General features: G+C 39.8%; 2 protein-coding genes across 5 annotated transcripts in view; one reads left to right on the top strand and one right to left on the bottom strand.

The window, feature by feature from the left end:
- CSTF3 (cleavage stimulation factor subunit 3) overlaps positions 1 to 10,667 on the bottom strand; it is a 50,847-nt gene extending 40,180 nt beyond the window's left edge. The window contains exons 1-4 of one of the 4 annotated variants that reach the window (XM_055814572.1): positions 10,435 to 10,667; positions 9,856 to 9,978; positions 1,777 to 1,878; positions 1,552 to 1,647 (exon numbers count right to left, since the gene is read on the bottom strand). Coding sequence is in view for 2 of the 4 variants with exons in the window: in XM_027778427.2 (XP_027634228.1) it covers positions 1,552 to 1,647; positions 1,777 to 1,878; positions 2,374 to 2,418 (243 nt within the window). In the remaining 2 variants the exon portion in view is untranslated. Of the gene's footprint in view, positions 1 to 1,551; positions 1,648 to 1,776; positions 1,879 to 2,373; positions 3,072 to 3,118; positions 3,199 to 9,855; positions 9,979 to 10,434 lie in introns of those variants that run through there. The other 3 variants (XM_055814571.1, XM_027778429.2, XM_027778427.2) reach the window with 3 other exon arrangements.
- A 140-nt stretch (positions 10,668 to 10,807) lies between these two features.
- The window catches only part of HIPK3 (homeodomain interacting protein kinase 3), a 113,742-nt gene continuing 110,451 nt past the window's right edge, over positions 10,808 to 14,098 (top strand). The window contains exon 1 of the mRNA XM_027778426.2: positions 10,808 to 11,578. The gene's annotated coding sequence lies outside the window, so the exon portion shown is untranslated. The remainder of the gene's footprint in view (positions 11,579 to 14,098) is intronic.

The following is a 14,098-nucleotide window of genomic DNA, read 5'->3' as shown; positions in this document are numbered from 1 at the left end:
GTTACCATACCTGTTGGGTAGAAGCTGATCTTCCTTCCTTGAAGCAGCATGTAAAAATTTATAACCTAGACTGTTTTAAGCTTTGCCACTGTTATGTTTCCAAATACTACTAGATTATAAATTAAAGGAATCATTTAAGAGAGGTAATGACTGACAATTCATTTCTGAACATGGTTCAAGACAAGAAGCTTTACAACGTTAACAGTACTTTCTGTTATAAGATCTACAATATAGTAAAAGGCTTTCTGAGGTGGTCTAATTCGGCTCAAGTTTGAGACATAAGCTAAAGGTTTTAAAGTAGCACAGAAATCAGGTAACAATATAATCAAACTAGATTAGAGTCTAAAGACTACATCTTGTAGGAAATATTGCAGGGTGCAAGAGGCTAATGGATTTGGCTGTAGCGTCCCAAAAGGAAAAATACTCATCTATACGTGTTGGTGCATTCACAATCTCCCATGTCCAGTAACTGACATTCTAACTATTACTACAAACTACTGGAAACAAAATAGTGAAAATTCTATGATTTAGTTATATAATATTAAATTTAGTTTACACTATTTTGAACTATAACATCTTACAATAAACTTCAATTTAAAAAATTCTGTTAGATTCCTGTGATCCTGATTTTATTTAATTATCTTCAAAATTTACTGCCAAAACACATTTGGGTATATAATTTAATGTACAATAAGCCATGGTAACTATACAATGCAGTTTTGCCACTCAGATTACTGCTTAGCAGTTTTCATATAAAAGGAAAAAAAATCAGATATGTCATTTATCACCTACAGAATACAGAATACAGGTCCCCACCCCTGTAGTTCAGCATGTAGATCTGCCTCTCAAGAAAAATGTGCAGCTAAAAGATGCCCACAAAAAGCATGTGTATTAGTATTAGCAGCTACAGAAAATAAAAAGAAAACAAAACCCCTCAGATTATACAGTGCATTTCATGACACGTCATTAAAGACTGTTAAATGATCAATGCACTTAGTAGGAAGTTTTATAGTTATGTAAACAAACACAATTTTCTTGGGATTTTTACAAGCTAATGAGTTGTGCTAATGGATTTTCCCAGCATTTTCATTCCAGAAATCAGCTTCCATCCCACACCCTCCCTGAAAACACTGTTCACAGAAACAATTCCCTAAGAAAGCAAAAAAAAATAATAGATCCAAACATTCACAGGAAGTCATTCAAGTAAGTTTGTATGTATAAATAATAATAAAAAAAGTCCTCTAAATAAATGACACGGGAGGCAATAAATTGACACGACAAGTAAATAAAAGGCTAAAGCACTCCAATACCATTGAAACGGTTTTAATGTTGTTGCAATTCCATAATGCAACAATCATCAACTCATAAAAGACCCAGTACTTTAGAATTCATTTTAATCACTCCTTTGCACCTATTTTACAAAATAAAGGCAAGGCATATTTAAAATCCCCTTTTCCCTAGATATTATGTGCCTATCTTATTTATGCTTATGAAAGTCTAAACTTAAACTCCTATTAAAACTTATATAAGAAAAAATGTAAAAATATTAACCTCTGCTTCAATGTACAGTTTCCAGAATCTGCCAGAACTGGGGAACTGGGCAACAAGGCGTTCATAGGTCTTCCGTGCTTTGTCTATAGGTTGATTCTAAAAATTGAAAATCAAAACAGCATTTACAATATTATGATTTATGTAAATGAATATGCTGATTTTACTCCAGAACCAAATAGTGCGAGTGGACCATAGATAAGGAAACGTAATCCTATGTCACTAAACCTGTGCCTCTCGAATGAGAATGCTCCAAGCGTCAAGGTCATATGGATTTTCTTCTAGTTTCTTTTCAGCTTTCTTCACTTTTTCTGGGACATACTCGGCAGCCTAGAAAAATTAAAAAGAAAACATAAGAGATCACAAGTAGAGTTTGAGAACTTCTGTCCCAGCTACAGAGACAAGCAAACAACATTCTGACAACTTAACATTACAGATCTCATTTTTCATGCCTGAATTAATAAATTGTAACTTTATCTGGAAAACAAGTTGTTGCAGTAAGAGTGCATTATCTTACTGGGGCAAGCTCTACCTATTTGGTGATCCAGCTAGACTAAACTGACTAAATGTTTCTAAAACACTAGAACAAATTTGAGTTTGCCAGAAAATTTATTGCATTATGAATTTTGAACAGTTTTACCAAACTGAAACTTTCAAGATGGAAAAAGTAAATTCAGACCTATTTTTCTATTATAGACCTTGACCAAACAGTATTTTATTTTTATTACAGTCTGATGAACACATACAAACAAGCCTTAAAATACATGCTCGTTACAACCCTAAATGATATGAAGTTTTTTATTAAGGATTAAATATTTTTCTGACCTGCACTCCAACCAGCTTATTTACTAACTTGCCAACTTGACTCATTTTTCAGGCAGCTGTTAGCTCAAATCATCTTGCCTTCCTGAGATATAAGAATAATAACCTGTAAGTTATTACTACAAGACCTTTCTTGTGAAATTTACAAGTTAACTACATAATTACTGTTAGAATACACACTTCCTGTATTGTGTAGTGAGTGTGCCTGATTTACTGTACAGGAAATTCTAAAAAAACCCTGTTAATTACTAAAAGATTATTTTAATTCTTAATATTAGATCTAGGTCAATACATAGCTCTGAAGACAAAAAAGACAGCAACCAGGACAGAAGAACTGATACTCCTCTCTATCAAAGGTGCTGTCACACACTTAAAAAGGGAAACAGAAGATAATTAGAATGGACTTCTAGTAAAGTTAGTAAGCATCACTAGTGCACATCACTCCTGAAGGAAAGCAAACATTCCAAGAATACAGATCCAAGGTATTACTAATGGATTTTACCAGCAGACCATTTTACAGTGACATATACAAAGCTAAGAAGCCAGTACTGTGCAAAACAGTGACTTAAAGAAAAGAAAAAGCTGGGGCTAGCAAATGCAGTAAGCCTAAGTTACTTAGGAACATTAGCTTTATTGTAAGGAGTGCCCTACCCCTTTGCTTTTGTCAGCCTCTGCAAATGCACTACTATACAACAGTTGCTTATGTTATACATTGCAATTCAACTCTATAATTGAAAACCTGCCATACTTTTGACTATTTTTCAGTGCTTCCCGTTCTTGCATCTGTCCTACTAGCAGGACGTAATTCAAGGCATATCCCTTAGAAGACTTCAGCAGCCATGCGTGTAAGGAAAAAAAAAAAAAAAAATCAGTAGAAGGGGCTTTATATGAGTTTAAAGACCATTATTCTTTTCAATTCAGTTTTCAAGTCATTCTTAACATTAATTGCTCAGTGCAAAGCAATGTAGCTTGGAAGACAAGTATCAAGTCCCACAACAAACTAAATTAAAAAAATAATTTGATTAAAAAATAAAACTAAAAATTTAGTTTATTATAAAATTAGCATTGCTTCTCATTATATTCCTTCTCAGCAAAATCTACTTGTCTCAAATAATCAAGCATGTATTATTGTGTATTTCATAGAAATGCCTATCAGGAGTACTATTAATGTCAGCTACAATAAAAAAAACAACCCAGTCCACAAAAACTACTGAAGCATTTGTTAAAGCACAGGGTCCTGCTCTGTCCATAGCAACTTTCAAACAGGAAAAAGTGGGCCACTGAACCACAGCTCAGTTGTATTATCTCAAACCTTCCCATGTGACATACAAAACTCAGCTGACACTGCAGTGAAACAGTTAAGGCTTCCAGGAACCAGATTATCATCTATGCAGATATAGGGCAATAAACTCAGAAAGGTTGAAATAAATTAAGCTGGTGAAAAACACAGATGCTGATAACATAATTACTGTAGGATTGCTATGATTATGTATCTTATGCTTGATACAGGACTCCTAATCTGTGTAAGAAGTGTAATATAATGTTCATTCTTTTATTGGGAAAAAATAAATTCCTAAGTCAGCAAATTTTCACTTAGCAGCAGCAGATAAAAGTTCTCCATGCAGCGATATAAGAAAAAAAAAAAGGAGCTCTACAGTATTGAAAATAACTATATGATTAGGGGTTTAAACTGGACTGCTTGAAATTGCTTGTACCTTATGCCATATGTAAGGAAAGTCAACTTCAGGCCAGTGAGCACTCCCTCTCCCGGCCCTATCCATCCCCAGGATGGATAAAGGCCATCCCACATTTCAGAGGTACACTGCACTGCAGGCAAACGAGTGTCCTGGCTCTATCCGAGTGAAAATAAGGCCTCATGACCTTGCACCTACACAAATAATCACTCCTAATATATTGGGGAAATCAACACTTAAGATCTCCAGTCTGGATGGTTTTGATAGAACTAGGCATGTGAACAAAGATCAAACCTGTGGGGACTAACATCTACTGCAAGCATACAGTGAAAGGCAACAAGGAACATGACTTACAACCTAGTTCAACAATGACCAAAGACATTTGACTCCAGTTTTAAAAACTGCATGTTAACTGCACTCTGTGCTTAGATCTGCTGTTATCACAGTTCAAGGGTATACAGCTTTTGATTATCTATTTTTCATTGTACTGCTTGCACAACAGCCAACATCCAAGACTGTGAATACTTAATTTTTGCGTGTTTGTTCACTGCTATGATCCTACCCCTAGATAAGCATTTTCAGTCTCTCCCTGTTTAACAGAGGCACTTGAATTAATCTCATCCTGTAAAAACCCAGTTCAGGGGGTTAAATCAGCAGAAAAATAATCCTATTAGAAAAGTGATCAACTTTCTAATGGTTTAACTCCTTGATTTCAGGACCAGATGCAATGCAAAATAAAGGAAGTAAAACTGTACAGGACTTCAGCAGTCCTGCTTAGATCAGCTAGTTGCATCTAGTCAGATACTGGCTTTTAACTTTACTTGACTGCCTGAAAGAAAAAACGCTGTAAAGAATTGTATACAAACTGGAAAACACTCTGTTCCTCTGCTTTTGATAACTGTGTTCAGTATACCTCCCACATAATCAGGCTCCTACCTGCACAAACAACCTTCTGAAAGTCATAGAATTATTTTAGCACTTAAGTTCCCATGTCCACAAGTATCTATTACTACCACTTAGTCTGATTCACAGCTTCCCTTTTATTATTTATACAGATAAACAGCCAGGGATTTTTCAGTTTCACATACTAAAATTGTAAAATGATCTTTATGACCACAGCTTACAAAATTTGAAAAGACCCAGAACCAAATTATCTGACAAGAAGTCTTGGAGTTCCTTCCTGCAAAATACATAAACTGTACAAAATCCAAATTTGAATTCATAAAGGATGTCTGAGGGAACAAGATCAGAAGAAACAAAACTGACTTTTAATATTTACTAAAAGTTATCTATCAATAACTTGCAAAGAAAAATTCTTGGTTTATACCCTACTGTTGAAAGCAACAGTTAACAATTTCCTCAGGCCTCTGAGAATGAATCCTCATGACTCCGAAGAGCATCAGAAAATACCTAACCTAACACTTCAACTGTGCACCACCTAATGAATCCAACTGCTTAAAGCATCCACCTGTTTCCACAAAAAGATCTTCTGCAGTGAAAACGAAATATTTAAACAGCTGTTCTACCTGTGAAGTGGCCAATTTAAGATGCTTTAAAAACTACCACTAATTATGAAATTATTCTACAAATAAGATGTAGAGGCTGTTGTACATGGGCTGAAATTTTAGCAGCTAGTTCAGTCAAATTGATTGAACATCCAAAAGGAGGTTTACATCCATGAAGATAAAAGCTACTGTTTGGAGGTTTTGGCTAGCTGTTGCACAGTTTAGTATAGCCTGGACTGTAACAGATCTAATAAACATTAACTTCAAATATATTAACATGCAATTTAAGAAGCATTACTAGTTGTCCAGTTCAGTTAATTTACAGGTTTATCTTGCCTATGTTTTTTTTCTTCAAGTTCAGTTACAGCTGTATGTGCACAGAACAAGTTTTAAAATCCTTTCTTCAGTAATACATCCCTTCACTACAGTAGTCACAACTTACCAGTCTTTGCCCTTTCTTAAATCTGTTTGTAATGCCTTGCCTGCCTCTATTCTACCAGGCAGACTGGGTCGCTATTAACAGGCACAACCCAGCATATTCAGCTTAAATAATTAAGAAAGGATACTTTTTTAAGTACTCCCCCGCCCCCAATCTGGGCTGTTTTATCTCTGAACAAATCAAGAGTTTTATATTAGTAACAATTACCATCCTTTTCTCATGAGACTATTTTCCAAAGTTAGCGATCAGACATTTTCCGCTTTAACTTCTTGGTATACCTGGAACTTACTGACCCTGGAAATGCAGCTAAAATAGACATTATTTACAATTGCATAAGAATTTGAAAAACCAACCACATTACAAACTCAAGTCTTTACCAGTCCTTGTGTTCACAACCTGTTCTTACAGTAAACAGTGACAGTAAACCCATATATCATATAAAACAATATGCTCTTAGAGTTCTTGCAAATGACTCCTCCTGAAATGTTAAACCCACACAATCCTGCAAGAATAAACCTCTGCTTTCAGTATTGTGTTCAATGACATCTATTTTTAAAACATTAAGCTAAAGGTAACTACAGTAACATTTACTATTGCATTTAGAATTCAGAAACTTCCATGATGTACTGTATTAGACAAGGCATGAACGAGAGGAAGGAGTACGAAGGAACAAAAGTACTAGTAAGGAGTCAGAACAGAATGCTTTAGATGTCTTTTCTATAGTCACAGAGACAATACAGACATCTTTTTTTCCACAGCTCAGTTTTGGACCAGATTCATATTCATGTAAAGTAACATGCATCACAGACTGGTTGGTGTACATATCTTAGAGACAGTTACAGGAAGCGTGAAATGCATGTTGTAGCCTTAATAGGTTACAAAGCAACAAATGCAGGGGTAAACTAAACACTGCATTGAGTCTTCAGCTGAAATTGATGCCTGGCAAATATATATTTATTAAATAGAAAAGAACAGTGGCCCTCCTATGTTAGAAAGAGGCCAACACCACTAAAAATTTAGGTCTTGTGAGAGAGTTCATGAAACCACCACACGATTGAAATGAAACAAGATGTCTACATTAAGGTCTAGAAAAATGTAGACATACATAGGTACAACCATGTACGCTCTGTAGCCTTCACACACAAAGACTGGGAAGAGCTTGTCAGGGGACTTTCTGGGAAACAGGAGCAGATGCAGCCTTTCAGTCTACAAACGTGGATTTCTATGATATAGACAGGGCTAAGTGCCTGGTATTCCAAAAAACTACCTTTGAAATTATAGTTTGTTAAAACGTCATGTAGACCTGGCCAGGAGTCTGGCAGGGACTTAACAGATTTTAAGTCCTGACGGCATTCAACTGGTTCTGCAGAAAGTAATTTGGGTCCAGCATAGTTAACACAGTGGAAGAATTTAAAATACACTGCAACAGCAGTGGCTACAGGACGTTTCTTTGCCCTCCCTGCCCCAGTCTGTTTCACAATAACAACATGAGGAGGAGACAACCTACATAATGTAACTTAGGCTCCTGATCTACACAGTAAAGTAGCCTAACAATGCCTGGAGCTAAGCTCAGTCTACAGGCTGTAAAGCCACATTCCAATTGCGCTGCACCTGGTACAATAAAGCCTCCTGAACCCCAGCTGGGTCTTTAACCTTACCTTTACTCTCCCACACTCCCTACACCAAACATTCCATCCCGTTCTTCCTTCCCACCCTATTACTTGCTGGAGACAGCATGGCCATTTGTTACTCACCTGGCTGCTTTTGCAACTCCCCTACAAAACCTAAGATCTGGGAAGCAAGATGCAGATGCCCCTGTATGTCAGAGGTAACAACTCTGACTTGCCCAAGATCTTTAACATCTACATCATACACTATCATATACATCTTATGCACACCATAGATGTAAATTAATTGCACAGTACCCCTTTATACTTATCTGTGTGACTGCCAATGAAAATGTCACCCAAAAACTCAAGAAGCTGGTCATGGAAACAGATGAAACCTGAAACAGGAAAGCCAGATGCCATCCAACCTCTGCCTAACTTCAGCTTCCTACAGAAAGCACCATTTATAGCCATAAGGATATTGTGCACGCAAAGTGAGAGCCCTTCAGATAGCACTAGATCATATAGCAGCTGCAGTGTGGGGAAGGGAGCAAGGCACAACTGCCCCAATCACAACGATCTGTTGTTCCTTCTTCTACAGAGACACAGGGAATTTAAAGGTTCATCATGCTCTTTAAGACCACAGCCAGAGTGGCATCAACACTTACTTAAGGTACACCTACCTCACTATTCAACTGGGTAAGTCGTAGCCCATGGTGCTAAAAACTTCATGACATTATTGCCAAAGACACTGATATCAAATTATGGCCTATCTTAGCATTAGGAGTAAGAAACTGAAGTCTGCCAGGGTAAGAAAAAGATTTCTAGAGGACAAGTTACTGAAACTGAGTAGAATTGATGGAAGGAAGTTAACTGACCATAACAAAATTAGGGACTTAGAGGAAACCAAAATCCAGAGGCCTTCATAAAGAGGACGGAGTAGTAAAACAAAATAATTTAACCCAACCTATATGTGAGTTATTTCTTTTTATTTAAAGTGCATCCAATGTGAAAACAGTAATCAAAATGGGCAAAAAGGATGAACATTAACATGGATCAAAACCCCAAAATCCAAGCCAGATGTTATGCTACATACTTTACACAGGATGCAAAAAACTATTTTCAGTTTTTTGAATGCTAAAATCCTGTGATAATCATTGCAGTAATTAAAGCTGTTACTTCCTAGAATAGCTTCTACTTCAGTATACAGACAGTAATTCAACCTTCTGCATATTAAATTCTCCCTTGCAAAATAAAATAAAATCTTAAGTATTGTTTTTCTTTTTAAAAGACTAATGTATTACAAGCTACAGAAACACACACAGTACTTGAACCAACAGTTTAATTATGCAATTAAACATCAATGTAATTTAAAAAAAAACACTGGAGTGGCTAGCTTAAATGTGAAACATATTGTACACCAGGATTATTAAAATTTTATTGTAATATTCTTTCTTCTTTGTAGCCATCTACCCTGCAGTGCAATAACCCTTTCTTAAGAATCTCATGCTTAACCTGACCAGCTTTGAGCATATAGGGAAGTAATTCATAGGCTATTTTCCTAATCGGACAGAAATGTGGTAGTTTATATTCTGAGCACTTGTCCTTCCTACACCCCCCCCCCCGAACTGGTGATCCTGCAAAGAGTTTACAGGCCACTGTTTCAGAGTACAGGCCCAGACACAGAAACATAACCTGTTTTGTAAAGAGATGGGCATTCTATAAAGAAAAACTTCTTAAGGGAGCATTAAAGAATCAGCTTTATTTTAAGTACTTTTATAGGCTACACTGGCCACTAAGGCATACCACAGTGCTATTGATCACCCCTCCCTCTGTCAGGAACTTTCATCCCCACCCCTCCAATTAATATTGATTTTAAACATAGCCTTAAATGTTAAGGCCTATCTAGAAAAATTCTGCCACTAAGTAGGAGATACTTCATGGTAATACCAAATTTAAAAAGATGACAAATGCCACTGACAACACCTGACTAGAAAATAAGAAATTATGATAAATAATTCAGCATATTAAAAAAAACAAGCCTAACTGAAACAGCAGTTATTTCTCTCCTCCAAAAGCAAGAATGTTGTAACACAAAGAAGATTCTTTATTAAATAAGCGTATTTTTACTGTTTCTAATTTAAAAGTGTTTTAATAATGACTTATTCTAGAGAAAAACGGTATTCTTAAAGAGGCACACAGCCTTACGCGTTAAACAGACATGTTCACCAAACGCTTACTTTACAGAACAGTGCAAATAGCTTATCCAGGTTTCAATTTTCTTCCAGACTGCGTGTACTCAACGACCATGAACACCGATCAGGAAAGCGAAACTCACTGGAGCGTCTATTGTCCACCTCCACCTGAATTAAAGTTTGCTTACTACACTCGCGGAGGTTGAGAGGCCCAGTTTTCCCAGCGTTACCGGTTTTACCGCGGGTGGAGGCTGGCGGCGCCCCCGCCTTCCCCCCCGCGCAGCCGCCCGCTGACGAAATAAGCGCGAGTTCCTCAAAATGGGTGTGTGCGGGGGGGAGGGGAGTCCTCCGCCGGCCGCGCCGCCGAGGAAGCCGGCAAGGCCGAGAGAAGGGGCAAGGGCTGCGCTCCCCTCAAGCCCCCGGTGCGGCACGGCCGCTAGCACAGCGGCAGCTGCGGGCGGCGGCCGGGTCCACCGGCTGTGCGGTACGCTCTGCCCCGCCGAGGCCTGCACAGCGCGGCCGCCACCCGGCGGCCCCAGGCCGCGCCCCGCCCCACCGCAGCGGTCCTAGCCCTCACTCCCCCCCTCAGGGAGCGGCCTACGACCTCTGCCTCCTCCTGCTCACCTGGTCGCCAGCGGCTCCCTCTCCAGACATAGCGTGTTAAAACAGGGCCGGGGCACAGAGACCCCAGACAAATTAAAAAGCCCTTTAAAAAGCGTCCGGGGCTGCTGCCGCCGCCGCGGGCGGCTCCACCGGTCGCGCCAACCGCTGCGGCCCAAACCTCTAGCAGCGTTAGCAACAAAATGGCGGCGCGGCGCCTCCGGTCCGGCTTTCAGCGGGGGCGGGGGGCGGAGCGGCGCGGGGCACGCTGGGAGGAGCCGGGGCGGTGCCGAGCGGCCGCTGGTCGGCTGCCGGTGGCGCGCAGGGAAAGGGGCGGGCGGCAGGAAGCGCGTCACGGCGGCGCGCGGCCCTGGGGCGGAAGCGGTCAGTGAGCGCGTCCCGGAGGCAGGCCCGGATGGCGCGGCGGGCGCGGCGGCCCGGCACCCGTGGCGGGGCCCGGCCTTTTTCCTCCCCACCCGTGTGATGGGCGGGCTTGTGTCCCGTAGGCTGGCCCCGCGTGCCTCCCGCCGCGTAGGAGCGGGGCGAACGAAGCGCTGGGGCCCGCCTCGGAACCGAGCGGGGCGCTCACTGAAGGGTGGCCGAGTAGGGTCCTGAGGGCCGCGGCAGGCATACTCATGGCGCTCGTAAGGGTAACAGTGTGGGCGTTTTCTTCTGTTGCTCGGTCCCCGTTTCCTGATGGGCCGTTTATTCTTGAAACTCTGAAGGACAGTGGGCAGAAACTAGGAGGTTTTGGTGATTTCTAGCGCTAGCCCTGCGTGCTCATCATGGGCTATTTCGTTAACGAAGCATTGCCTCCTGAACAGTCGTTTCTTTGCAGCAAGCCGGCACTCTGCCCTTGGTGAGGTGGCGTCAGCAATGTCTGCTAGCAGTAGACCCATCCCTTCCACCTCACAAGAGCGCTTATTAATCAAGGAGGCAAGTTCAAAGGACAGACCAAGAGGTCATAATCTCAAAAGACCTCAAGGACACAGGAGGCAGCTCCCCCTAAAGCTATTTAACTTTATTTACAAAGTAATCATCGGTCTGTCTGTGAGAGGAGGGCTTTGAATCAACTACTGCAGAGAAACTGCTATGTGAAACATTCATTGAAGGAGGCTTGGCACATAACCAAGGTGAAAGCTGACTTAGCTGCCTTCACAACATCGGTGTAAGTGTTCTTAAAATTGTATAATACAGTCATTTTTATGCAGAAAAACCGGAAGTAACTTGGTACTAGCTCTTTGGGTTCCTTTCAGTTTCATCTTTCAAAAGTTACTTTCTTAAACCACCATAAGGTGTGGAAAGAGGACATATGAAAAACATAGTATGTAACTTTTTTGTCTGAAGCTTGACCCCAAAAATGGGAGCAAGTAACCACTTACTTGGCCAATCTGTGGAGTAACGCTTTTCTTGGTATTGAAGAATTCTGATTGTTATTCTTCAGAAGTGAAATACAAACATGTCTATCAGTCTGTCTTGATAGATAAGCTGTCCTGTTCTCCGCTTTCTTAGAGACTAGTGGTTTTGTGGTAAGAGGTTAATTTGTTGTTTCTTATGGGCTATTTCTTCCATGTCACAACAGAGTAGGTTTTGAAAATACTTGATACATAAATAGAATGTCTTTGCAAAAACCTGTATTTTGTAAGTTCATCAGTGTAATGTTTGTACATTTCCCATCTAGGAACCAATTCTTTATAAGTAATAGCTTAGAACAGTGCTGGTGAGCATTTTAATTAGATAATATGTATGTTACTCAAAGTCTGCGGAGTGTCAGCTTAGTGGCCTGGCTGAAATTTTGTTCTAGCTCCTTGGTTTTTTTTGTTCAAGTATATTTCTGTTCTAATTTTAGCTGCTTCAGGTTTTGGTATTGTCGTCTTCAGCTTCATAAAATGATAAAGGGGTTTCTGAATGATGACAGCAACAATGACATCTTGTTCGTCAAATAGAACTAGTTAGTAAAGAGCAAAATAAGTCATGCGTAATGTCATTAAGACTTGCTCCTTACATCCTATAGCCCCTCACCTCACATAATAAAATCACGTACTATCTCTTAAACTGGTGTCATTCTTGATTTCTGTAATTCCATGCATAGAACAGACCTTGGGCAAAACCCCAGCTGCTGTAAATACAACTGGTGCTGTAAATCAAACTGGTGTCAAGTGTTGGTGTGATAGCTTGAATGAACTAATACATGGTCTTAACTAATGTGTTAGTTGGAGAAAATTGAAAGGAGCACTAATGTACAGAAAGAAAATTAAATATTAAATTCTTATTGATATGTTGTACCTTACCACTCCGGCCTTAATAGGTTGCCTTGTTTTGCAGTTGAATGTGAACTTTTTCACAGCTGTGTGATAATGAAGATGTTCATGTTTTGGTGTGAATGTGACAGTGGGCAGTATTACTTACAAAACCTGTGTGTAAATAATAGGTTATGTTTCAAAGTAACTTTGAAAATATTTCCTTGTCTTTAGAGTTTAGATACACAGGTGTTAGCTAAACTTAAGTTTTGCTTTGCCGTGACTTGAATTTGGGCCTCATGCAAAAGTCTACTGGCTTGAGGTCAATGGTGTTGCAAGTTTATTTTAGTTGACCCATTTGACGGGCTGATTTGGAGCTTTCTTTTTGATGGTATGGGAGTAAATCATGGGGATGCAGCAGTCCAGCTTACAACAGCCACTTAGTTGCTAATTCCTTCTGCATAGCTCAAATGTTTTAGGATGTGGCTGTTCCTTCCCATCCTTCTGAAGCTGTGTCATCTTGAGTGGGGTAGCTCGAGGCTTCTGGCCTAAGGTAACTGGAGCAGCAAAGGCATGATTACAGACCTGTCTGCTTGGGAAGGCTGCACTTTAATTTTCAGATGGTTTGTGATATAAAAGCAACAGGACATTGCTAATATGTATTATGCTGTAGTGATTCATGCTTAATTCAGTAATTGACATGAAATTTAATGGGAAGCTATGAGTTAACATGTAAACTGTTGTGGATTATACTTCTTTGTGAGTGTTGCAGAAATTGAAAACAAATCTGAAACTGAACATGAGTTGAAGACTACTATACCTACAGTTCAGTGGTACTTAAATATTTCTTCTTGGGAAAAACAGACAAAAATCATGTGCCACTTAGAGAAAAACAACTGGAAGAAAGTGAGATCTTAAAACAAGTAGGTGTTGAACTTTAAAGGCTGCCAGGCCAAGATCTTGGCATAAAGTGTAGCAAACTTGAAAGGAAACTGCTTTCAGAGAGTTGGGGCAGTAGTTATCGGAGCTGGCATACCTGTCCTCCATGTGACTTTAGCTGCCACAGCAAATTATTTTTTATGAAATTGCAGATTTTGTGCAACCCTTTTAGTGCAGCTGTAACCGCTAAAAACATTGTTCAGAAACTTTTTTTCAAAAGGATTCACTCACAGATATGTCTGCTCAGTGCTAGAGAGAACGTTTACAGCCCAAGTCCGAGCTGCCCTATTAATTTCTATGTGTTAATGCTGAATCTCAAGCTACCTGAATGCGGAGGATGCTGGGAATCATCCTTCCCACTCCATCATGGTATTATTGGAGGCTGTGGGCTGTGTCACCCCTCTTCTAAGATGGATTTGAGCATATGCAGTGTGATGACTTTACCTGTAAACAAGTCTTGCTCTTGGCCAGGGTGATGGTGAGCCCTGTTGCTTCAGCAGTTGAGAGTT

The sequence above is a fragment of the Falco peregrinus genome, chromosome 9 (genome assembly GCF_023634155.1).
Source record: "Falco peregrinus isolate bFalPer1 chromosome 9, bFalPer1.pri, whole genome shotgun sequence".
Taxonomy (NCBI): Eukaryota; Metazoa; Chordata; class Aves; order Falconiformes; family Falconidae; genus Falco; species Falco peregrinus.
This window is presented reverse-complemented; position numbering and strand designations above follow the sequence as displayed.